Here is a 25,678-nt window from a genome sequence, read left to right as displayed (position 1 = left end):
TATGAAAACCTAATCAGGGATAGAAAACCTTAATTTCCCAGGGACTTATAGATACCTCTCTTGGGGTATCTGTAAGGCTTTCTTTACCCAGAGCTATTTTTCCTGTGAATACCTGGATATTGCAGCTTCTGCCATTGGCACCATGGATTACAAGGAGCTGAGGGGAAAGGATTGGCAGTACCTGGGTACAGTTAGAAATCTCAGTGTAGAGAGAGGAAAAATACTACAAAACACATTGGAATGAACTCCTAATAATAATTTAATGTCAGGCCATTAGGGAGAATTTCTAAAGACTGGAGTCACTGCTTCTAAGATGTGAAAGTTGGAGATTATTTGAGAAGCCAACAGATATGTGTGTATTCACTTTTTCTCTTTAGGATAGTCATGGATGACAAAGCCTTCAATGAAATGGGTTCTTAGCAGTCTTCTAAGATGTATAGCAAAATATGGGAATGACCCTCTGATGCCTCAGCCAGCATCATTTCCCTTTCCTTTGGAAGGACAGATCACTCTTAAGGATGTCAAGGAACTTTCTAGGGACTCACACAGTTATGTTAGGCCATCACAGCATTGGAATAGGGGATATATCAGCATGTTGAGCCCTGTCTCTGGAGAGCTGACTTCTACCTGTTCCAAAGGGAGGCACGGTGATTGGAAGTGCCCGGTGCAAGGACTTTAGGGAACGAGAAGGACGACTCCGAGCTGCCTACAACCTGGTGAAGCGTGGGATCACCAATCTCTGTGTCATTGGGGGTGATGGCAGCCTCACTGGGGCTGACACCTTCCGTTCTGAGTGGAGTGACTTGTTGGGTGACCTCCAGAAAGCAGGTAAGAGATTTTTCACAACAGTATTGCTTATTTGTGTCAGTATGTGCATGGGTGTACACACACACATCACCCCTGCCCCCCTTTTACCTCCCATTGGAGAAAAATGTTACCCAGACACAAATAGGCAGTCTTTGCCCCCTTTTTCTGGTATTGTCTACAATTCCTTTTGGCTAGAGTTTCTTCTCTCTCTAGATATCTCCTCTTTAGGCATGCCAGGTACCTCACCCAGTGGCTCCTGGTTTGCTTCTCATTGTCAGGTAAGATCACAGATGAGGAGGCTACGAAGTCCAGCTACCTGAACATTGTGGGCCTGGTTGGGTCAATTGACAATGACTTCTGTGGCACCGATATGACCATTGGCACTGACTCTGCCCTGCACCGGATCATGGAAATTGTAGATGCCATCACTACCACTGCCCAGAGGTAAGGGGACTTGGGAGGTAGGCAGTGTAAGAAGATGGCAGCTGGGACAGGATAAAGGGCTAGAGGCTGCTGAAGACTGAAGTGTTTGAGCTATGGTGACTATAATGACCAGTTTTCTGGGGCTAGAACACTATTTTTCACTAAAAATTATCTAGAGCACTGAAATTGCACTGCTCCCTTAATGATATATGTTTGCCTTTTGCCACTGTCTAGCCCACTGTCCAAATATGCAGCTCTGAGGTCTTTCATATCTTTGGGCTAAATGGTTGTTCTTCAGACTGGGCAAATCTAGGGAGCCCAGACATGAGCTACACTTCCCAACCATATCATAGAAAGTGTAAGTGCTGCTATGACCACCATGGCTCAGAGATAAGAGAACCTGGAGGGAGGCAATGTAGGATGGGAGGATAGAAGGGTAATCGCTTACCCCAGGGTAATCCTAGAAGATTCCAGTTAGTACAGTCCTCCCTTCACTTCTTATCCTTTTCTCTCCTTTCCTTCCCTGACCCGGTTTCTCTCTGGAACAGAACCTCTGTATAGATACCTTTTACTGCTGTGTTTTCTCAGGCCTGGGAAGGATACCTTGTGGCTAAAGTATTTCCCCTGGGTATTCCTGGTCTCAGGAAGTCTGCTAGAAGGCCTGGCAGCATACATGTATCTCCCAGAGAGGGTAATTGGCCTAGATGTGGGTGGTGGCTTGATCTTGGCCATACGGTCTCTTGGACTGTGTCCTATGTCTATCTCTTGCAGCCACCAGAGGACATTTGTGTTAGAAGTGATGGGCCGCCACTGTGGGTAAGATCCTCATTCTGACCCATTTATTCCGTGGACCTGGCAATAGCCCTTTCCTTTTCCCCAGATAGTCCAGTGAGGTCTCTCAGTAGCAGCAGATCTGGAGGTGCACATGCTCCTTGTGGTGTGGTTCCCTTTCCTGCCTCCATCCCCCTCCATTACATCCCCACACATGCATGTGTGTACGCGCTCAGGCACATGCTTGGTGTAAAGAGTGGGCAGTGCTCTGAGGCTGGAAGCCACTGTGGCAGGTGAACATAAGTGGAAGGTGTCCGTTAGAGACAGAATCTCATTGAGGGGCCCTGGTGCTCTTACACTTGCCCCAAGAATAAAATGGAGGCTCTCCAGACCTTTTATCAACTATGAGAACTAGGAGAACTTGTTGGGTATGGATGAGGCTATTTGTAGAATACAACTTCTAGCAGGATGCTTCTGGCTCTCATCTCAGATACCTGGCCCTTGTCACCTCTCTGTCCTGTGGGGCCGACTGGGTTTTTATTCCTGAATGTCCGCCAGATGACGACTGGGAGGAGCACCTTTGTCGCCGACTCAGCGAGGTACTGGCACTTTATTTTGCCCTTAAGAAATCCCTCACCCTGTCCCACTGATGATCTGTTTCCTACCCATCAGCTTCATTCCATTGATCATTTTACCCTTTGTTCTCAACCAGACAAGGAATCGTGGTTCTCGTCTCAACATCATCATTGTGGCTGAGGGTGCAATTGACAAGAATGGAAAACCAATCACCTCAGAAGACATCAAGAATGTTCGTATGAATGAAACCAGATAGGCCTCAGACTCCATAGCCCGTTCCTTTCTGGCTTCTGAGTCTCCTGACACTGCTTCTCCCCTTGGTCCTTCTGCACATCTCTCCCTGGGTCCCTGCCCCTGGTTGCCTCCCACAAAGAACCATTACAAGACAAGAGGCTGAGCTGTCCACGGTTCACCCAAGTCTCTGCTTGTTTTCTTCCTTTGACTCTGCGTAACCCTCTCTCTGTACCTCTCTTGGTCCTTTCAGCTGGTGGTAAAGCGTCTGGGATATGACACCCGGGTTACTGTCTTGGGGCATGTGCAGAGGGGTGGGACGCCATCGGCCTTTGACAGAATTCTGGTAAGTCACTGGGCTTTGTGGCCCTCATGCCTTAAAACCCTCAACCTTGTAGTCCTTCCTCCTCAGGGCTGCACTTCACCAGATAGGGACTTACACCACTGGTCGTGTTGCCTCTCCACCAGCCTTTGGGCTGCATTGGCCACTGACCCATTCCCATACACTTGAGGGTCCTCTTCTGTTACAAAAATGATGAGAGACTTGGCCTTCCTAATGGTGAGGAGCAATATCTTTTTGTTTCGTTTTGTTTCATATATTTTTAATAAGAATTTTGAAATAATGGTAGATTCACATTCAATTGTACAGAATAATACAGAGATAGTCCCACATACCCTTTGCCCAGTTTCCTTCAATGGTAACATCTTGCAAAACTGTAGTACAATATCATCACCAGGATATTGACATTGATATTGTCAAGCTACAGAGCATTTCTATTACCACAGGATGTCTCATGTTGTCCTTTTACAGCCACATGTACTTTACCCCCACCCATCCCTCCTCATTCTTAACCTCTGGCAACCACTAATCTGTCTCTTTGTCTCTAATTTTTAATCTCATGTATATTATATAAATGGAATTGCATAATATGCAACCCTTTAGGATTTTTTTTTTCCACTCAGCATAATTCTCTAGATATTTATCAACGGTGTTGTTTGTTTCTATAGTTTGCTGTTTTCTGCAGAGCAGTGCTCCATGGAGTGGACGTATTACACTTTGTTTAATAATTCAGACATTTGAGTTGTTTTCAATTTATGGCTATTAGGGATAAAGCAACTATGAACACTTGTGTACAGCTTTTTGTGTGAACTTAAGTTTTCATTTCTGCAGAGTAATTGCCCAGGAGTTCAATTGGGTTGTATGGTAGTTTTTTGTTTCTTGAAAAAAGTTTTTTTTCAAAGATACTGCCCAACTATTTCTAGAATAGCTGTACCATTTTAATTTCCGTCAGCAATTTATAAATGACCTGTTATGTTTGCATCCTTATCAGCATTTGGGGGTTGTCACTTTTTTATTTTTAAATTTTTTTTAAATTTTAACCATTTTGATAGGTATATAGTGGTATTTCTTTTTTTTTTTTTTTTTTTGAAATGGAGTCTTGCTCTGTTTCCCAGGCTGGAGTGCAGTGGCATGGTCTCAGCTCACTGCAACCTCCACCTCCTGGGTTGAAGGGATTCTCCTGCCTCAGCCTCCCAAGTAGCTGGGATTGCAGGTGCCTGCCACCACACTCGGCTAATTTTTTAAATTTTTAGTAGAGATGGGATTTCACCATGTTGGCCAGGAGGTCTTGAACTCCTGACCTTGTGATCTGCCTGCCTCGGCCTCCCAAAACATTGGGATTACAGGCATGAGCCACCGGGACCAGTCTTCTTTTTTGTTTAGAGATGGAGTCTTGCTCTATCACCCAGACTAGAGTGCAGCGGCATAATCTTGGCTCACTGCAATCTCTACCTCCCGGGTTCAAGGGATTATCCTACCTCAGTCTCCTGAGTAGCTGGGATTACAGGCACACGCCACCATACCTGGCTAACTTTTTGTATGTTTAATAGAGACGGAGTTCCACCATGTTGGCCAGGCTGGTCTTGAACTCCTGACCTCAGGTGATCCGCCTGCCTCGGCCTCCCAAAATGCTGGAATTACAGGCATGTAATCCCAACCTTAGACACTCAGTTTAAACCCTCTTATCCTATTTTCATTGGAAGAGCAAAGCAATCTCCTACCTTGTTTTGTCAATAAGAAGGGAACATTATTAAGCCCCAGTAATCCTGTTGGTTACTGTAGTGGGCATGTTTCTCTGGAACTAAGTAGAATCCTTGAGGTTCCGATGGCAAGAATACAGTCATCAAGCTTTAGATGAAATCTGTTTGGGGAGGTAAAGCCCAGTAAGTTCTTTGCTGCATTCTTAATTGTGAGACTCAATCTTGTGATTTGGAAAAGGCCTCAAGTATCCTGACTCTCTAGGCTGAGCCAAGATGAGGCAGCCTGAGCCAGACTGTCTTTGTTCTCTGGACTCCTGCAGGGCAGCAGAATGGGTGTGGAAGCAGTGATGGCACTTTTGGAGGGGACCCCAGATACCCCAGCCTGTGTAGTAAGCCTCTCTGGTAACCAGGCTGTGCGCCTGCCCCTCATGGAATGTGTCCAGGTGGTAAGTACTGATCTTAAACCCCTTTCTTAACAGTCTCAAGCCCCTGCCTTGGAGTTCATGGGGCATGAGACCAACATCTAAGGCCACTGGTGTAGGAGCAGGTGGAAAGGCAAGATGGTACAGTAAGAGACATACCGGGAAAAAACAGTGGGTTTTGCATAGGAGCTCTTAGCTAAGCTTCAGTGTTCCCATCAGTAAAATGTTCCTAAGGAAGGTGGGAGATTCTACATCCTCCTTAGTAATGAAACCCAGTAACTCATAATATACAACCTCAAACATTTTTATCATGTCTTTATTGGAAGAAGAATGCAATATTCTCCTAACTTTATTAAGAGCAGGAGAATATTATTAAATTCTAGCTGGGTAGTTTTTGTCTCTATGATTTCTATCTTGAACATGTTTCTCTGAACCAACATGAGGTCACTAATGCTCACGTTGAGGGTTATTGTAAGGATTAGAGATAAGCTATATTAGCATGTGATGCAGTACCTAGCCAATGTTGAGTGCTCAGGAAATGGTGGCCTTTATTATGAAGGAATCACTCCATTGATACCACAGAGTGAACATGGTGGCTGGGAGGCTGGGAGCGAGAGCTAGGGTATCTGTCCTGGTTCTGAGGGCTGGTCTAAATGCTCCCCTTCTCCCGGCCTCCTCTCTGAGACCCAGGAGTCCCAGTGACCTGCAGCCTTGCTTGGAAATGTATCTGTGAAAGCTCCAAAGCGAAGGCACTGGCCCACAGAGCTGAAATCAGTAGTTGAGAAGCACACAGCAGGGATCAGTCCTTCTTCCTAACTTGGTTACCTGTAGGATCTTCATTTACTCATGACTTCAGAGGCTGCTTTAAGGCTGGGGACCTGGGTGTGGAATGGAAGATACTATTTATCTGTGAGCATTCTTCCACTCTACCCATACTTCTAATAAACAGAGCATAGTTCTGGGCACAGTGGCTCACACCTGTAATCCCAGCACTTTGGGAGGCCAAGGCAGGCAGATCACAAGGTCAGGAGATCGAGACCATCCTGGCTAACATGGTGAAAAATACCAAAAAAAATTAGCTGGGTGTGGTGGCACACTCCTATAATCCCAGCTACTCGGGAGGCTGAGGCAGGAGAATCGCTTGAACCCGGGAGGCAGGGGGTTGCAGTGAGCCAAGATCGCGCCACTGCACTCCAGCCTGGGCGACAGAGCAAGACTCCATCTCAAAAAAATAAAAATTAAAATAAAATAAACAGAGCATAGAATCAGTTCTTTTCTTTTGCTGCTCATTACTCAGAAAACTCAGGAAAAACAAAAATACTTCTGTGAAAGTTTAGGGGCATAGGAAAGGTGGGGTATAGAATGGGCAGGATCTAGTCACAATCCCAGAGATGGGCAGAGTTTGACTGTGGGATAGAAATCCAGCTGTGCGGAATTGTGACCCTGGAGTTGAAACTGTCACTGTGCTCCCCCCTCAGACCAAAGATGTGACCAAGGCCATGGGTGAGAAGAAATTTGATGAAGCCCTGAAGCTGAGAGGCCGGTGAGGAAATGATGGGAAGCTCACTAGCTACAGAAATCAGATGCCCGAAGTCAAAGATCTCCATGACTCCAGGCCCAAAACATAAGCTTCTGCTGCTTCCTTTTCTGATTCTCTCTGCAGCAAGTTCTTGCCCAAGAAAGTTAGTTGTGAGGTGTTTGGAAGGATCAGTTCATCTCAGGGATGCGGTCCCTGGCATCAACCTTTTATAATCTGTTACTTCTATATGTGAGCCCTAGCTAGATGATAAGTTCCTCTAAGCAAGGGACAGTCTCTTGTGCCGAGCACAGTGCCTGGAGAAGAGTACTGAGCGAGTGTTGGATGAACTAGTGGCCCCTTTGCAGCTCCTGCCCTGTCCCTGCTCTGCCCCAGTTCTGTCCTCAGAGGTTTGCCCTATGGAACTTCCCTCTGGGAGCAAAACTTCAGACCAGGATCCCCATGGCTGCTGGCTGTGGGGAGTGGCCTAAAGACACCTCTCTCTATTTGTACTTCCTACAGGAGCTTCATGAACAACTGGGAGGTATACAAGCTTCTAGCTCATGTCAGACCCCCGGTATCTAAGGTACTGGCAAGTTGACTTGCCCTCTCCCCTTTTCCTTCTCACTCCTCGAGTCTCTCTTCATAAAGTGCTACCACAGTCCATACAACGTAAACCTTGCCAACTTCTCTGCGCCACTCTGATCTTCAGTGCTGGGTCCCTGGCCCTATTATAATGATTTTCTCTTAACCACCCCAGATGCTAGCCCCCTTTTTAGTGTACCCTGGATATCTCTAACACAAGACCCATGCCCACTTCAGGACTGGCAAGATAGCATGCAAAGAATGGGAAAGAGGGCTTATGTACTTTTTCTCTGGGAATATCTGGGAATAATCACATCTAAGTGTATCTGAGCCACCTCTTCCCTTGGAGTTGTGGTTGTCATTATTGAGTATATTACCAGAATTGTTTGGGTTGCTTATTAAACATGCAAACTCCTGGGCCCCTCTCTCAGAGGAGATTCATATCTGGGTAGAGGCCAGGAATATACAGCTTTAACAGGCTCCCCCAGTGGATTCTGATGCAGGTGATGCAAGGATCACACTTTGGGAAGTGCTGCTCTGGAAGGTCTCATTCATTGTATAATATTGATATCTGAGATGGGGGACAGCAGCTTTGTTTATTGATCTGTGATCAAGAATTTTGCTTCCATAGTATGTGGTAGCAAGTTGTGCTGGCATTCCTTGGGAGAGGGGTGTGTGTTGTCTCAGGCAGATGTCCTGATCCCTGGATGACAAGGGTTCAGAGCTCTGCCTCCTTTACTGACCTCCTCCCTGTTCCCACACTGGGTTTCTGTCCTCCTTTTTCCCCTGCTTCCTCCTGTATAGAGTGGTTCGCACACAGTGGCTGTGATGAATGTGGGGGCTCCGGCTGCAGGCATGAATGCTGCTGTTCGCTCCACTGTGAGGATTGGACTTATCCAGGGCAACCGAGTGCTCGTTGTCCATGATGGTTTCGAGGGACTGGCCAAGGGGCAGGTATGGGGACTAAAAGGAAGAAGGGCACATATTCTAGGACCCAGGAGCAGTCATAGGGAAGATAAGTGTAGCAAGAATGACCTGTCCATTCTCTTGGCTTCCTCTATTCCTCACTACCTCTCTCTCCTCTCTCAGGGTCCAGGCAGAAGTAGATATTTAATGTTAGGGCAGTAGGAACAGGCAGGAATTACTGGAATGCACCATTGCAAACAACATGTCCTATTTAATTCTCTATCTCAAAGCTCAGCACAGTGCCTGGCATAGGTAGATGCTTAATATTGGTGAATGAGCAGTAAGGGTGGAAGAAGTTCAGTGCATGGGGAAAAGCTAATACCTGGTGTACCTCTTCCAACCAAGGGGGATCCAGGGGTGGGGTTAGAACTCAAGCAGTGGCACCAGTCCCACACAGGCCTCCTAGTGCTTTAGCTTTGAGCAGAGCTCTGTGGCTTTTCCCCACAGATAGAGGAAGCTGGCTGGAGCTATGTTGGGGGCTGGACTGGCCAAGGTGGCTCTAAACTTGGGACTAAAAGGTAAGTAGTACTGCAGAGGCACCTCCTCCCAGTGACCTCTTCAAGTTGCCCTTGGATTTGGGTATCAATTCATTATGCCAGGGTCTGCTTCAACCACCCTGTTGTCTGGGTCCTCCACCCCCAACTTCACAGTTGCTGCCAAGAGGGCAGACATGCCCATCTCAACATCTTTTAGCAGCTCTGGCAATTTAGAACTCCAGTATGTATCATTGGATAGGACTGAGAGGGTGGGCTAGGGAGTGGGGCACAGGTCAAGAAATTAAAAATAAAGTGCCTCTAACTCTAGCTTTTCTCTCCCTCAATTTTCCTGTCTCTTCCGCAAATTCCCATTCCCGTCTCCCCCATCACTGGTCAACTAGGACTCTACCCAAGAAGAGCTTTGAACAGATCAGTGCCAATATAACTAAGTTTAACATTCAGGGCCTTGTCATCATTGGGGGCTTTGAGGTGAGTGCCCACCACTGTGTCTCCCTCTCTCCCTCCCACCTCCTCTCCCTCTCCCCAATCCTGCCCTTGTGCTCTCTTCTTCTTAGGCTTACACAGGTGGCCTGGAACTGATGGAGGGCAGGAAGCAGTTTGATGAGCTCTGCATCCCATTTGTGGTCATTCCTGCTACAGTCTCCAACAACGTCCCTGGCTCAGACTTCAGCGTTGGGGCTGACACAGCACTCAATACTATCTGCACGGTGAGAGCCCACCACCACTTCCCATCCCTTTTGGCGAGGATTATAATCCTTCAACTGAGTGTGGTCCTGAAAAGTGAGCTTCTCTTTGTACCAAACAAATGGGAATGTTTGAAAACGATTCTTTGGCTGGGTGTGGTGGCTCACACTTGTAATCCCAGCACTCTGGGAGGCTGAGGCAGGCAGATCACTTGGGGTCAGGAGTTCAAGAGCAGCCCGGCCAACATGGTGAAACCCCATCTCTACTAAAAATAACAAAAATCAGCTGGGTGTGGTGGTAGGCACCTGTAATCCCAGCTGCTTGGGAGGCTGAGGCAGGAAAATTGCTTGAACCTGGGAGGCGGAGGTTGCAGTGAGCAGAGATCGTGCCACTTGACTCCGGCCTGGGTGACAAAGTGTTCAGTTTCCTCACCTGGAAATGCACCAATACCCTGAATACCAAATGTTTTGTTTTTTCTTTCTGAGATCATGCAGTCTAATTTTCTGAGCAGTAGAAAGGATAGGTACAGCTTTCTTCCCAGGAGAGACGTTCTGCAGTGTGGTTGGCAAATATGCCTGTTACCCTAAATGCAAGAACTTGCTCTAGGGGCCCTGCCAGCCTATGGAGAATATAGTTCTAGAGTTTAATTAGTGGCAAAGATTAAAGAGTGACAAGAATCAGGGCCCTGATCATGTCTTTCTAACTATAACCCATTGTCCTTGCAGACCTGTGACCGCATCAAGCAGTCAGCAGCTGGCACCAAGCGTCGGGTGTTTATCATTGAGACTATGGGTGGCTACTGTGGCTACCTGGCCACCATGGCTGGGCTGGCAGCTGGGGCCGATGCTGCCTACATTTTTGAGGAGCCCTTCACCATTCGAGATCTGCAGGTAGCTGGCCACCCAGAGCCTGCTAGGTAGCTCTCCCCTGTCTCCAGACTGTTTCCACAGTGATCTGAACTATGAGAGCTCAAGTTGAGGACAGAGCTGGTTGGTCTGTGGAATCCTGTGAAGACCAGAAAGAGCACTCTGCAGGCATTCTCTAGTGTCACCTCACAGGCATGACCGCAGCTACTATTGTTGGAATGCTCATTTTGAATCAGGTGGCCTGGTGCTAAGCCCTTTGTGGGCATTTTTGCATTTTATCTTCACAATAGACATGCAAAGAAGATACTATCTCCATATAACGCAGAAAGGTTTAGAGAGGCTAAAAAACTTTTCTAAACTCCTAAGTGAGCAGATGGTTTAACTGATTGAGAAAGTCAGTGATCTTTTTACTATATCATGTCTCCCCTTCAGATTTCCCTTACTCCCGTTCTGCTTTTGAGAGAGATGCTGTCTCAAAACAGAGACATAAAGTGTTAGGGCTGACATTGGGACCACAAGTCAGCCCTCTGAGGCAAGGGGAACCAGAAAGGCTTGGAAAGGGAGACTGGAGCGGGTGAGGGGCTGAACACTGAGTTAGTGCAGCTGTCTGTAGTGCTCCCTCTTCCAGTTCTGTCTCATTTGGAGTCATTGTTTAAATTTTAGTCCACGCTGAGCTTCTTAAAGGAATTAGGCCCAGTTGAGGCCCAGGATTGTAAACACCTCTCTTCCATGTCTCTCTTCCTTCCTGGAGAGGTGTGGTGTGGAAGAGAGATTTATCCCCAACCTTCTCCACTCCCGATTAGGCTTAGGATTTACTCTTTCATTTTCAGGCAAATGTTGAACATCTGGTGCAAAAGATGAAAACAACTGTGAAAAGGGGCTTGGTGTTAAGGTACCTCATCCATGGTTCCTAAGTGGAGAAGAAAAATAAGCTTTGGCCCAAACTCATAGAATGGCCAGGGTTGGGATACCCTGAGGAATCTGTAGATATAAAGGGAGGGGGCCAGCCTATCCCTTGAATCCTGGGAGGAGATAAAAATGGAAAGGAAAGAACAAAGGCAGAAAGGGGGGATGGAAAGCCAACCACAGAGTCACAGGCTTTTGGTCTCCACCTGGCAGGAATGAAAAGTGCAATGAGAACTATACCACTGACTTCATTTTCAACCTGTACTCTGAGGAGGGGAAGGGCATCTTCGACAGCAGGAAGAATGTGCTTGGTCACATGCAGCAGGTAGGGAAGACACCCTAGTCATGCCCTTCATCAGACAGCCATGCCTGCCAGCAGCCACTGAGGCTTCCACTGGCCTTTTCCAGTCTTCTGGAGGAGCCTGTTAGTGCCATCATAGAACATGGGCCTGCAGTCTCTTCCAGTCATAGAATCAAAACATCTTTACCCTGGAAATGACTTTAGAGATTATATGGTCTATCCTTTTCATTTAGGGGAGGGTTTTCAACCTTGGCAGCTTTGCCTTTTGGGGCTGGTTGATGATTTGTTATGGGTAGCTGTCTATGCACTGTAGGACAGTTGCACAGCATCCCTGGTCTCTACCCACTAGATGCCAGTAGCACCTTCCTCTCACTCCCAATTGTAACAAAAATGTCTCCAAACATTCCCACTTTCCCACCTGCTTCCTCTTAATTCAAAGGAAATCTGTATGACATTTTATATTATTCTGAGGTGCTACCAAGGGCAGCCAGATTGGGCCACAAAAAACACTTTTATGTCATCATTGACAGTGACCAACAAAAGCTGCTGGGCTGAAGAGGGGCAGGCAGCTGACCCTTTGGCCAATAAGACTAAAACAGGATCTGGCAGCTGTGGAGCTAAAAGAGGGGATTGTCGGGCCAATCATCTTCTTTAATTAGTTATTCTTATATCTGATGCATGGCCAAATGTGCTGGGCCAGCCTGGCCTTGGATCCTGGCACTGCCTCAGGACACCCTTTCATAGTTTGATTTCTGGATTCCTGTTTTGGGCCGTAAACCTGGGGCCCATCTTTCCTTTTTCTCTGTGTGTCTTGATATCTCTGCCAGTTTATTAGAGTCCTTCCCTCTGTAATTTTTATGTTTCTTTCTCCAGGGTGGGAGCCCAACCCCATTTGATAGGAATTTTGCCACTAAGATGGGTGCCAAGGCTATGAACTGGATGTCTGGGAAAATCAAAGAGAGTTACCGTAATGGTAGGTGGGGTGAGAGACCGAGTGCCCTCTGTAGAGGCTAGTTCCCCAGTATAGAAGCTGATTGACCATCCCTTATTGCAGGGCGGATCTTCGCCAATACTCCAGACTCGGGCTGTGTTCTGGGGATGCGTAAGAGGGCTCTGCTCTTCCAACCAGTGACTGAGCTGCAGGACCAGACAGATTTTGAGTGAGTACATCTGCTTTCTGGAGTGGTTCTCTCCCTGGTAGTTTCAAGCTCTACTGTCCTCAACCTGTTCACTGTCTTTAATCCTTTTTTTTTAAGGAGTAACACCTGTATTCTTACCCATTTCAGATGTGATGCACATGTCCTAAATCTAACCTCTTCTCTCCAACTTCTTTCTATAAACTTTTGGTAGAAGTTGATTAGGGTACTAAAAGATTATATCATCATCTACTTCATTCCTCTGTAGGCATCGAATCCCCAAGGAACAGTGGTGGCTGAAACTGAGGCCCATCCTCAAAATCCTAGCCAAGTATGAGATTGACTTGGACACTTCAGACCATGCCCACCTGGAGCACATCACCCGGAAGCGGTCTGGGGAAGCTGCTGTTTAAACCTCTCTGGAGTGAGGGGAACAGATTATCTGATCATGGTCAGCTCACCCCGTGATAAGTCCACATCTTCTCAGTGTTTTAGCTGTTTTTTTCATTAGGTTTCCTTTTATTCTGTACCTTGCAGCCATGATCAGTCCTGGCCAGGAGCTGGAGGAGGGGGCAGTGGGTGGGAGCTCCTTTTAGGTAGAATTTAACATGACTTCTGCCCCAGCTTTATCTGTCACACAAGGCTGGGCACCTCTAGTGCTACTGCTAGATATCACTTGCTCAGTTAGAATTTTCCTAAAAATAAGCTTTATTTATTTCTTTGTGATAACAAAGAGTCTTGGTTCCTCTACTACTTTTACTACAGTGACAAATTGTAACTACACTAATAAATGCCAACTGGTCACTGTGCTTTCGCTTCTCCTGTTATCATCTTCCCAAGTGGAATGTAATACTGTCAGCCCCATGTATCAGACACTTGCCTGATGAAGCAGTAAAGATGTTAAGGGTATCACAGGGGGTGGAGGAAGGGATTATCTCTAGTACACTACTTGCTGGCTGTCTGAAAAGTTATCACTGCCAAACTCTAAAAACAGTTCTAAATAGTGACTGAGAATGTTTGTTGCTGGAGTCAGGGATTAAGGCAGCCAGATACTCTTTGCACAGTTCTTCAGTGGGAAGAGAAATTAACAATAAATATCAAGCACTGTGGTAGGATTTCATCACTGAATCCTCAAAGTAGCTTTTGGAGGGCAATGGTGACAGCCTGACTTCAGAAAGGAGGACACTGGAGCTCAAGATGATTGATTACATAATGTCTCCTTCAATATTATTCAAGTAGAACTCAAAACTCAGTTCTGACTTCAAACCTCATCCTCATTCCCCATTCCTCTGCTTCCTTACCATGCCATATCAAATCCCCAGAGCCATAAGGCCTATGAAAATGAAGTGAAAGGGAAAGTTCAGGCATTCATTCAGAACATTTTAAATGCTAACTGCCATTGATTTATAGGTTCTCTTTCCTATCTTTAATCTTAGAGCTGTTTCCTCGAGAAAATGAAGAGGGAAGGATGGCTCAGGGGAAGCTAATCAGAGGGAAAATGTCACTCTGTAAAGACTAAAAAAATTAGGATGATGATACGATCTGGGGAAAAAAAGGCATAGTGAAGACCACTTAAAAACAAAAAAACGAAAACCTATGAAGGTGCATGCTATTTCTCCAGAGCTAAAAAGATAAGTGAAATTGTGTTGGAACTCTCAAGTGGAGGTGAAGCAGAAGTTATTAGCCACCAACCACGAGTGATCATGAAGTAACTGAGAAACAGGTAACATTTTTTCCCACATGGACAAAACTTTCTCTTTCCAGAATATTAAGTATCTATGATGAGAAATGAAATAGCATCTAAAGCAGTTTATAAATCTACCAGAATATTAGAATCACCTGAGGCCTTTGAACATACTCATGCCCAGGTCTATTTATTTTTCTGTAGAGATGGGGACTTCAACTCCTGGTCCCAAATGATCCTCCTACCTCGGCCTCCTAAAGTGTGAGGATTACAGGCGTGAGCCACTGCGGCCAGCCCTACTAGGTCTGCTTTGGACCAATAAAATTAATCTGTGGGGGTGGAACCTGGGCCTCAGTATTTTTAAAATTTTTCCCAGGTGGTTCTAATTAACAACTAGACTTGAGACCCACTGACTAACACAGTGGGATCTCATTCCTGGCTACATCTGAAGCACTCAAGCCCCCAGAGACCAGAAAATTCCAAAGAATTGGTATGAGGTGAAGTCTTGGCACCAGTGTTTTTAAAAAGCTTTCTTAGTAATTTTATGTGCAGCTGGAGTTGAGAACATAAAAGTAGTAATTCCAAATTTGGCGTGGAGAAGGTATGAAGGAAGGGGAAGCTCTTCAGATACTCTGCCCAAGCCCTCCTGTTCACTCCAGCAATGCCCAGAATCACTGTTGCTAATGGGAGAAAGGTTGGGATGAAAAGTTACATTGTACAGCCAGGCAGTAAAAGAAGAACTTTTTCTAAGGGGGGTTGGAGAAAAGTAGGAAAAGTAGAAATTGCCAAACTTGCTTTTAGAACTATTTATTCCTCTTTTTTTTTTTAATGGTGTTTTTTAAACACCAGCATCAATAGGACAAAAGACATCTGTTTTCCAATTAGCTGTGTCAGTAGATTCCATTCATTGTTTGTAGCGCCCAATCAGCTTTAAAAAAAAGTTTTTCAAATTTGCATACGAGCCATCTAAAATCAATAACAACTTGATCTAGTTTAGAAACATGAAATGAAAGAGTATTGTTCACTAAAGCAGATCTCTTTTGGGTAGATGGACCATCACAAAAGAAGCTCTTACATGCTTTTCCCACTCCCATCCCAAGTCCACCCTCCCGCCAATTGTATTGTATAAATCAATAAAAAGCAAAGGTTCCAGAACAACTGAAAGAAAAATAATTCCAAATTAAGCAGAGTGAGCTTTCCATTGGGAATGAAGACCCATGGGAAAAGGCAGCCCAGCCCATAAGTCCTCCCTGCTGGAACACACACTGTAGGTGTAGGAACTGCCTGCGAAGCTCATTAGAACACACTGGCTCTCAGGAAGAGAAAAAGCTGCATTACAAGAGAAGTTCTCAGGACTTTAGCTTAGGACTGTTATTTCAGAGCTATTTATTACTGTTATTGCAGAGCTCTTATTATTTCAGAGCTACTGTGTAGCCCTTGGGCACAACCAAGAGAAACAGGCAAAGACTGCTGTTTCCTTTGATGAGGGGAAAGAGTTCCAGTCCCTTCTGAATGCCCCAGGACATGGCACACTAGGGATGTCATCCAGCCCAGTTCTGGATCTGCATCATTTGAGGTTATAGTATCCTCATCTTTGGGACACAATTGCTGTTAGCTGAAATTGTGATTTTCTTAAATTTTTTCACAGATCAATTAAAATCTTTTTTTTTTTTTGAGATGGAGTTTTGCTCTTGTTGCCCAGGCTGGAGTGCAATGGCGTGATCTCCGCTCACTGTAACCTCTGCCTCCCAGGTTCAAGCAATTCTTCTGCCTCAGCCTGTCGAGTAGCTGGGATTACAGGTGCATGCCACTATGCCTGGATAATATTTATATTTTTAGTAGAGACGGGGTTTCATCATATTGGTCAGGCTGGTCTTGAACTCCTGACCTCAGGTGATCCGCCTGCCTCAGCCTCCCAAAGTGCTGGGATTATAGGTGTGAGCCACCATGCCTGGCCTAAAATGCTTTCTAGAAGGGATTCTTCTGGACCATTAACCATGTCCCCAAAGGAAAACCACACACACATTCTTTAAGTACTTTCCATCTTCCTAGAGAAATTCAGTTGCACTGTTGACTCCTTCCCTAAGGGGGAGGATTGAGGGAGATTTCTTTTGCAAAGTGCAATATAAAAAGCCAAGTAAGCAATAAACAGAAAACAAAAGTGAGGGATTTTTTTTTGTTTGGTTGTTTGGTTTGGGAAGGGGAGGTGCTATGGAGGTTACTGTTGTGACATGTTGCTTCAAAATCTATAAACCACACAACAGGAACAATTGTTTTTCTGTTTTCTGTGACAAAGAGTACTGCAGGCACAACCTCACCCAGAGTTGCCTACATGATGGTGCAAACACCTTCTCCGGGCTATTCTAAAAGTAACAGGTACTCCTTCAAAGAAGCTGGCAGTGGAAGGCCCTTCACCGCATCAGGGAGATACTGGAGTCCCAGGCTACGGCGTACGGCATAGCGAGCAAGCGTTTTTAGAGTTCCTGGAGCTGAGCACAGAACAGTCAGTCTTTCACATAGCTGCGGGTCTCTGGCCACCTCTCGTGGCATGGTGCCATTTTTCCTCAATTCAAAGTGTCCAACAGCTCTGTGGAGGAGCTCAAAGCAAGAGTCCTCTTTCTCTGTTCCAAGTCCCCTGACTAGCAGAGCCACCAGGCGGGAGATGGGTGTCTGGCCTATTAGGTTGATGACTCTGACCTCTGCGCCATAATCCAGAAGGATACTGACACTCTCAAGATTTCCTTTCATGGCAGCCCAGCTGAGCGGTGTATCATTGTTATAATCCAGGGCATTGACAGAGGCCCCACTCTCTAGGAGAGCCCGCACACACTCAGCATTGTTCTTAAAGGCTGCCCAGTGAAGTGGGGTATCTCTGTTGCCATCCAAAGCATTGGGGTTTGCACCATACTCCAATAGGACCTCCACACAAGCCTCATCTTTCTCTGCTGCATAGTGGAGGGCTGTTCGGTTATACCCATCCAGGGCATTCACCTGTAAAAAGGGAGGAACTATTACAGTAGACTACTGAGAGGAAGACAGGACAGCAGCAAAGAAGCTTACATGGTTACCCACTACCTTTGCTATGCAGTGCTCTGAACAAGAGGGTCAACAAGCAACTCCCAGGGAGTGCTGGTGATAAATATGAAGATATGACAGGAACTTAGGAGCAAAATGGGAAAGAACTGTCCTCAAACAGTCAACACTATTATGTGCATTGACTAGCTGGTCTGCATTATTTTGGTTTTTGCTGCAATGTTCATTTATTCGTTAGAAACTCTACCACAGAGTAAAGGGTAAGGCAGGAATAGAGGAAGTCTAAGTCCCTGTAACTGCTCAGAAAGATATTTACTGGAAAGTTGCTTGACTACACAGAGTTTTGGATTATTTTACTTATCCTGACCCTTTCTGTAGCCTGTGGCTAATGTAGCAATCAAACTGAAAAACATAGCTTTTGCTATGTTCTTTAACCATACAGAGAAGTTCAAAATGTTAGAATGTAAGTCAGATCTTTCCAAAAATACGCTGTGGGTTCGCAAGAGAACCCAAATGAAAGTATGTGATAGGAAGAACACACATGTCCCAGTGCTGGAAAAGCAGCTGGCTTGCTGACAGTCAGCATCACTTGCAGTTTTTTCTTCACATTTCCAAACAGCATATTCCCTCATCAATGAAAAAAACAAAACAAAACAAAACAGAAAACCCTGAAACATTTAAGTAAGTTCAACCTTCTTTTGGCTAAAACCTATCTTAAGTACCACTTCTTAAGTACTTTAAGTACTTTTAAGGGTACTTTAGATTTAATTAGAGTTGAGGGATCTCTGCGTTTATATTTCCTGGATAGACAGTAAGCAATAAGAAGATTAAATGGAAATATAAACAGCACCTACAAGGTAAGCTTCCTGAAGTGATGGCCAGTGACAGCTTAAGGAGAAGAAAGAAAAGCAGAGTATCAGCACCATAAAATGGGGCAAGCAGGGTAGGGACAGAAAGGCAAAGGAATGAAATCCTTAGATCATTTTATATATTTACCATTACATTTTCCTTAATATTGGCTATGCCAACATTACCTTGAGTTAGAATTTCAGACTGGAGGAGGGAAGAGATGGAGGAGTGATGGGGAGAAATTCTAAGAAAGCATGAAGCTCAAGTTTTAGTGAATCATTAATGTGAATGTGTTAAAAACGTTACCTCGGCTCCTTTTTCCAGAAGTAACTCCACACAGTCAGCATCTGACACCATACAGGCACAGTGCAAGGGCTTCAGTGTACCATGAGTGCAGTTCACATCTGCTCCCTGTGGGCAGAAGACAACTTCAGTCAGTGTGCTCAGCTCTGGCTTGCCCAGCAGGACAGAATTCAGAACTGAGTTCAGGGGACAGAGCGTTTTGTATTTTATAGGTACACTGCTAGTTCCTTGTTTCCTTTTCTATTAATTAATATACCAATGTCCAAACCAAAGGACTACACTGAAGATGAAGGAAAACAACTGCTAATTCCTTAGATGAAGTTACTAAGTTCCTCCACAAGGGAGCCTGCCAGATGGTCATCTGGACATTATTGAAGACATAATCTTATGTGTCAAAGCACTGGAAACCTTATCATCAGGCATGAAAGCTGGACCAGCAATCCACTTTCAATGGCCACTATGCTCTGAAAAAGTAGGAAAGCGAGTCTGTCAGACTGAGGCCAGAACTGGCATGCATTTTTGGCCATTCAGCATATGACCATCACTAACAGTGGCATCATATTAACACTATTTTTCCTTATTCATAAACATCTTCAAAGTAGCCTCTAAGTATCAGCATTCTTTACCATCTAGCCTTTGCTGGTGCTTCTATTCAAAACCAAAGGACAGGCTGGGGGCGGTGGCTCACCCCTGTAATCCCAGCACTTTGGGAGGCTGAGGCGGTCAGATCACCTGAGGTCAGGAGTTTGAGACCATCCTGGCCAACATGGTGAAACCCTGTCTCTACTGAAAATACAAAAACTAATCAGGTGTGGCGGTGGGCGCCTGTAATCCCAGCTACTCGGGAGGCTGAGGCAGGAGAATTGCTTGAACCTGGGAGGCAGAGGTTGCAATGAGCTGAGATTGAGCCACTGCACTCCAGCCTGGGCGACGAGGGAAACTCTGTCTCAAAAAAAAAAAAAAAAAACATAGGAGATGGAGATACCAGTCAGACCAAAGTCACTGAATGACTCAGCAGCAGAGCTAGAATTAGAATGTGACAAGGTTTCCACTGCGGAGTCTTCTGACACCACTTTTGCTGAGAATAAGCTAACACTGGATGACTTTTCTTTCTCCAGTTGTGCCCAATAACTCTGAAGCAGCTACAGAGATCCAGGCTGTTAATGAGGAGCCTGAAGTCTTAGAATATACAGAAGTAACCATCTGGATGCATTTTCTGGTGATCAAAAAATTACTCTGTAACTTCTCTTCAACAAGAAAAATAAATAGAAGAGGATAGTAAAGACCTTCTAGGATACCAGTCATATAACAATTATTGAAGAGCGGTGATTAAACATCAGATGGTTAAGGTGTTTTCTTAAACTATAATTACCATGCATTTTAGAGGTTGATATCCTCTACAGAGCTAGAAGTGGTAGCTGCTTTTAACATAGAATGTAAGTAAAAATCTCTCCATGTAATTATTATAACCCAGGTATGAAGAAAGGCTCACAGGATTTAAAAACCACTCCTGTAGCCAGGCACAGTGGCTCACACCTCTAATCCCAGTACTTTGGGAACCCAAGGCAGGTGGATCACTTGAGCTTGGGAATTCAAGACCAGCCCGGGCAACACGATGAAACCCCATCTCTACAAAAAAAAAATTAGCTGGACATGGGTGGCATGTGCCTGTAGTCTCAGCTACTTGAGGGAGCTGAGGTGGGAGGATCGCTTAAGCCCAGGAGGTCAAGGCTGCAGTCAGGCATGTTTACGCCACTGCACTCCAGCCTGGGTGACAAAAGTGAAGCCCCGTCTCAAAAAATAAATATAAAAACCACCTCTGCTTTGCTCACCTCCTCTCTTAATAAAACATGTATAGAAGACTTTGAGCTCAATGGATTACATATGCATCATACTTAGATATTTTACAAAGAACATGAGACTAGGGTTATTGAGAACATAGTCCATGAAGAAAAATGTCAGATACACAAAGTGAAAGGGAGAAGGGAAGCGAAGCAAACATAGGGGAAATACATTTTAATGATCAAGTTAATGCAGTTAGCAAAATATAAAAACTCCCTGTGATCTTGGGTTGAGACAAAGCTGCAAATCTGTGATCCATGAGGATTTACAGAGCTTTCCCACTTCACATCGCAAGGACTCTCCTGTCAATACCAGCACACTCACCCCTCTGATGAGGTCCTCTACATTATCATGTGGGAAGGAACGGATGGCAGCAATTGTTCGGATTAAGCGCTCTGAGAGAGAGTATTTGCTCTGAATGCTTTGCATAATATACCACATACTGGAACTCATCAAGGCTCGAGGTGTTCACATGCTCCAAACTGCCTGAAACAAAGAAGTTTTTGGCATATACAATATCACTGAGCACGCCTGTCTTTAGGGTTAGGTGTTCTCTGAGGCCTTCCCTTCCCAATACTAAAAGCAGATTTCAAGGAATGATTAATACTATTTTCATAATCATAAGGAATTGGATAATAGTTGCCTAGGGAGTTCGATAAACTTGGACACAAGATTTCCCCAAGAGGTACTAAGACCCCCATGGAGCTCTGTGTGGTTTACAAACAAGACTAGGCAAGGAATAGGATTTTTAAAAGGCTCCTCTGAGGAGGTCACAAAACATTATTTTCCTTCTTTGAATTTTTGTGGTTTTTATGATCAGCACCACCATTAAGTTATTTATAACACTGGGCCTTGCAATATAGTTATGTACATATTGTTTCTCCAACTATACTGTAATCAACTGGAAGGCAAGGACTTTGTCTTCTACTCTTTCATCCATGTAAGGCCAGCCACAGAATCTCACAAAAGGTAGGTATTTAACAAACATTGGTTGGATATGACTAAACAGTATAGAAGTGATTGTCATCTGTGACAAGATAGGAAGAAGGCTATGGAGCAAATATATCTATCTTAATAATGAAAAGGCATCTGAAATATTTTCAAATGTCTTCAGAAGAGAAAAAAGAAATATTTGAGGTAATATTCTAAAATAAGAAAGGAAAGCACAAGTATAACTACCCTAGAGTCATTTACATAAAACTAGGAAAAAATTAAAGTTCACAATAATAAAATATACTTTCAGTGTTAGGAAAATTTGAAGATTTTAAAATGAGTTAAAGGCGGAGCATGGTGGCTCACACCTGTAATCCCAGCACTTTGGAAGGCTGAGGTGGGTGGATCACCTGAGGTTTTAATCTCTCCCGTAGCCACAAAACTGCTCTGAGACAAGTGTCTGTATCTTACAACTTTTTTTGTTTCAAGGAAAAAAAAATACAGAGGTGCCTTTGAGTTGGTAATTCCAAGAACAGCAGCAGAAGACAGAGCATCTAAAGCAGAAGGCTTGGACCAAAGTGGTTCTGTTGCCTGTAATCCCAGTACTCTGGGAGGCCAAGGCAGGAGGAGCTCTTGAACCCGGAAGTTCAAGACCAGCCTGGTCAACATGGCGAGACGACCCCAAAACCCAATCGTCTCTACAAAAAAATTCAAAAATTAAAATAAATAAATAAAGTGGTTTTGTTAACCATTTCTGGGCCATGATAATCTGATGAAACTAAACTCTGCACTCATTTTCCGGGCGCTCTTGGACTCCGGGCTAGGAACTCCTGAGAGTATGGTCAGCGGTCTGCTACTGCCTGGAAGCTCCCGGTAAAGGAATGAAACTTCAGGGCAGATTGACAGCATTCACTGTGAGGAAGGGTCAAGGAAATCTAAATTCGATTTCACCAGACGGCAGCCCGTGTACGGTTTGATTCCCTTGGAAGGCCCTTTCCTCTGCTAGAGCTGAAAGCCCTGTCTCCCTCGTTTTCTTTTGCTACGGGATCCAGAGAAAACACCAAAGGGCATTTACTGCGAAGCTGGAAAAAAAAAAAAAAAAGGCAAAGTGGAAAAGAAGACACAATGGCTCTGATGCGAGGGAGGCCTCGGCCCCGCCCCCTCCCGCCCCGGGAGAACCTTGGCCGGGCCCGCACCGCCCCTAATCCCACCGCACCTGCTGCGGGAGGGGTCGCGGCAGCTGTCTAGCTGAGGCTAGGGGGCAGGGGACAAGGGTACGAAATGCAAGGACGTGCGGTGTCACTTTCCGCACGGGCTCCCAGCAGATCGCAGCAATCCCGGCAGGTCTGGTACTGAAAGAGAATCACGCAAATTTGCGCTGGAGGTCCTCAGACGCGGACCAACCCCTCCTGGATCTGCCCCCTAAGGCCCGGAACTAAGCCTCAGCCTCGAGAGCTGGAGCACTTCGATCGGGGAGCAGAGGAAGCGTTATTGGGCGTGGTACCCTGGGTTAGGACACCTGGCTGTAGACCCGCACTCACCGAATTGCCAGGCTGAGATGGGTGTTGAAAGCCGCTGTCAAGGCGTGACCCGGAAGCAGAAGCTGTCGGGGGCAGGCCCATCTGTTTACAGGACAAGACCAACTAAGATGGGCGCCTGCGTACTGATGAGTGTTCGTCACTGGGGGCGCGCCTGCGCAGACTTGTGCAGCAGCTTCCGTCCTCACTAGGCCTAGTTACGGGGTTACTTTCTCCTTTTACACAGAGGCTTTGTGCGCAGTCTCAATGCAGCGTTCTCGGCCACAGCGGCAGGGTTCGGGTCTTGGTCCTGCAGTGGGGAAAAAAAGGCTCAGGAACCCTGGGCGTTGGGCCGATTCTATATGGTTGCACCTGCGTGGACCAGGCCAGCGGGGGTCCATCCACAATGGTTCAGTTACTTAGGAGACTAAACTCCTAATAAGAAGTGTCTGTGACAAATAAAAATACTTACAGCATTATTCATAATGGTGGAACGAATCTATGCTCCTTAGAACCCTCCTGTACATTGTCCACTCTCCTTCAAGTAAACCATATCAAAGACAAACTTAACCACCCAGGAGGTATAGTATTCTGAATGTAGAGGAATAAATGACCTTTATTTATAACTCTTATTAGGGTTAATGAAGCTTCCTGTGCAAAGACATGATGACACCTCTGAGTGACAGACTTTCTGTGCAAAGCATAAACATTTTAAAGTCAGCAGCACTTGGTGGTGGTGCATGGAAGGAGTGAAGCAGCCCATTCAGGCAGACTGCAAGAATTGTGGTCTGCCCAGCAGCCTGTTTAACCAGAGTGCCCCACACCTACTCCCCAAAGCTTGTTCTAAGCAACCAAATCTAACCAATTAAGAGATTTAAAGCAGGCCCAGACAGTTCATTGTACATCAGTGAGAGGATGGTGAACTGAAAGTTCATGACCTGGTCTGAGGAGTGAGCCTCCTTTGAGCTCCAGACTCAAAGGAATTTTGCCAGGTAGGAATATGCCCTCCACTTCCTGCCACTGCACCATGGTGAGATTGTCCATTTTTTCAAAAGGAGCTGAAATACAGATTTTTTAAAAAAGTGAATTCTTGCAAGTTGCAAATGTTGGCAGTGTTTTGTTTGTTTGTTTGTTTTAATTTTTGAGATGTAGTTTCACTCTTGTCACCCAGGCTGGAGTGCAATGGCGCGATCTCGGTTGGCTGCAACCTCAGCCTTCTGAGTTCAAGTGATTCTCCTGCCGAAGTAACTGAGACTATAGGCACCTGCCACCACATCCGACTAATTTTTTTTTTTTTTGTATTTTTAGTAGAGATGAGGTTTTACCATGTTGGCCAGGCTGGTCTCAAACTCCTGACCTCAGGTGATCCACCCTCCTCGGCCTCCCAAAGTGCTGGGATTACAGGCGTGAGTCACCATGCTAGACCACATCTCTCAAATTTCTTGGTTGGGAAATGCTGAAGTATATAAATTCTGGGAAACCATCAGCATCTTACAAATGTAAGAATGAGTGGAGTCTCCCAGGGAGTGATAAAATAGGCTCTCAATACAGGTTATTTTACTTATTTATTGAAACACTGAATACACTTTTATTTTACGTGGCGTGCAACTCAGTATATGCAGAAAAGTACTCTATGTCACACTCATGATCAATATCCTCTTATTTACATTTGGCATGTCATTGAAAACCTAGCACATCACTTAGCTAAAAATCACATGAAAGACCCCTAGAGAAATCAAACTAACTTTTCCCCCCCAAACAATAGATCTCATCTTTATTAGTCAAATCAGCATCTGCTGATAGTGCAGTGGAGCAAAGCTGACAGTGATATTCATTAACAAAGAAGACAAAACTTACGCTTTCAGGTATAAAGATCAACTCTGAATGGCAGAGAGCCTAATCTGACTATCATCAGCCACTAAGAACTCAGAAGAGCAAATAACTCAAGAAGAGAGAAGCCAAAGCACTATGAAAACTATTCTTTTCTGTGAAATTCAGTTCCACAGCCTGTATGAGCAAGGGTCCGAAACACTGGAGAGCCAACAAAGGTGCTGGGAGGGCCCATTCATAACGGGAGATGTACTGGCTGTGCCTCCCTATGCTGTGTCCTTCCATGAGCTTCCTCCACTCTTTACTGACTTCATTTTGACTTGGTCCTCTGGTCTCACCACAGCTACTTGGGAGACTTTGAGTTGTTTTTTTTTTTTTTTTTTTTTTTTTTTTGAGACGGAGTCTCACTCTGCCGCCCAAACTGAAGTGCAGTGGCTGCATCTCAGCTCACTGCAAGCTCCGCCTTTCGGGATCACGCCATTCTCCTGCCTCAGCCTCCCTAGTAGCTGGGATTATAGGCGCCCACCACCTCACCCGGCTAGTTTTTTGTATTTTTTAGTAGAGACGGGGTTTCACCGGGTTAGCCAGGATGGTCTCGATCTCCTGACCTCGTGATCCGCCCGTCTCGGCCTCCCAAAGTGCTGGGATTACAGGCTTGAGCCACCGCGCCCGGCGACTTTGAGTTGTTATCTTACAGTTCCAAGAGTCTATTTTGACTGAACCCAAGAGTAACATGGCAATCCACAATAGAAGCGTTCTCATGGTACAATGGTACAAAGGTCATTCTGTAGGTTGCACATATATATATATATATATATATATAATTCTGGCGTGATCTCGGCTCACTGCAACCTCCACCTCCCAGGTTCAAGTGATTCTGCTGCCTCGGCCTCCCGATTAGCTGGGATTACAGGCGGGCACCACCACGCCTGGCTAATTTTTTTTTTTTTTTTTTTTTTT

General features: G+C 45.3%; 2 protein-coding genes across 11 annotated transcripts in view; one reads left to right on the top strand and one right to left on the bottom strand.

The window, feature by feature from the left end:
- Window positions 1-13,536, top strand: part of PFKM (phosphofructokinase, muscle) — a 43,237-nt gene extending 29,701 nt beyond the window's left edge. For all 8 annotated transcript variants that reach the window (XM_017853136.1, XM_017853134.1, XM_017853135.1 and 5 more), the window contains 19 exons: window positions 639-828; window positions 1,086-1,251; window positions 2,002-2,046; window positions 2,492-2,600; window positions 2,714-2,809; window positions 3,062-3,154; window positions 5,169-5,294; window positions 6,749-6,813; window positions 7,309-7,372; window positions 8,176-8,325; window positions 8,785-8,855; window positions 9,215-9,302; window positions 9,389-9,541; window positions 10,244-10,408; window positions 11,215-11,276; window positions 11,504-11,615; window positions 12,465-12,564; window positions 12,646-12,751; window positions 12,996-13,536. In XM_017853136.1, the coding sequence (XP_017708625.1) occupies window positions 639-828; window positions 1,086-1,251; window positions 2,002-2,046; window positions 2,492-2,600; window positions 2,714-2,809; window positions 3,062-3,154; window positions 5,169-5,294; window positions 6,749-6,813; window positions 7,309-7,372; window positions 8,176-8,325; window positions 8,785-8,855; window positions 9,215-9,302; window positions 9,389-9,541; window positions 10,244-10,408; window positions 11,215-11,276; window positions 11,504-11,615; window positions 12,465-12,564; window positions 12,646-12,751; window positions 12,996-13,140 (2,106 nt within the window). In that variant the 3' untranslated portion in view covers window positions 13,141-13,536. The remainder of the gene's footprint in view (window positions 1-638; window positions 829-1,085; window positions 1,252-2,001; window positions 2,047-2,491; window positions 2,601-2,713; window positions 2,810-3,061; window positions 3,155-5,168; window positions 5,295-6,748; window positions 6,814-7,308; window positions 7,373-8,175; window positions 8,326-8,784; window positions 8,856-9,214; window positions 9,303-9,388; window positions 9,542-10,243; window positions 10,409-11,214; window positions 11,277-11,503; window positions 11,616-12,464; window positions 12,565-12,645; window positions 12,752-12,995) is intronic.
- A 1,665-nt stretch (window positions 13,537-15,201) lies between these two features.
- ASB8 (ankyrin repeat and SOCS box containing 8) lies at window positions 15,202-23,170 on the bottom strand. 3 transcript variants are annotated; one of them, XM_017853150.1, is made up of 5 exons: window positions 22,913-23,169; window positions 22,588-22,723; window positions 20,763-20,924; window positions 18,600-18,704; window positions 15,202-17,402 (listed from the first exon to the last, which is right to left on the bottom strand). In XM_017853150.1, exons 3-5 carry the CDS (start codon window positions 20,889-20,891, stop codon window positions 16,770-16,772), a joined length of 867 nt encoding a protein of 288 aa, XP_017708639.1. In that variant the 5' UTR covers window positions 20,892-20,924; window positions 22,588-22,723; window positions 22,913-23,169; the 3' UTR covers window positions 15,202-16,769. The 3 variants fall into 3 exon arrangements, with proteins under 3 accessions (XP_017708639.1, XP_017708637.1, XP_017708638.1); XM_017853148.1 differs by lacking the exon at window positions 22,588-22,723 and having other exon boundaries at window positions 22,913-23,170; XM_017853149.1 differs by lacking the exon at window positions 22,588-22,723 and having other exon boundaries at window positions 20,763-20,920.
- Window positions 23,171-25,678: the final 2,508 nt, after the last annotated feature.

This window comes from Rhinopithecus bieti, unplaced genomic scaffold (assembly GCF_001698545.2).
Source record: "Rhinopithecus bieti isolate Rb0 unplaced genomic scaffold, ASM169854v2 scaffold_36869, whole genome shotgun sequence".
In the NCBI taxonomy this organism is placed as follows: domain Eukaryota; kingdom Metazoa; phylum Chordata; class Mammalia; order Primates; family Cercopithecidae; genus Rhinopithecus; species Rhinopithecus bieti.
Note: the sequence above shows the minus strand (reverse complement) of the source record. Positions and strands in the feature narration are given on the sequence as shown.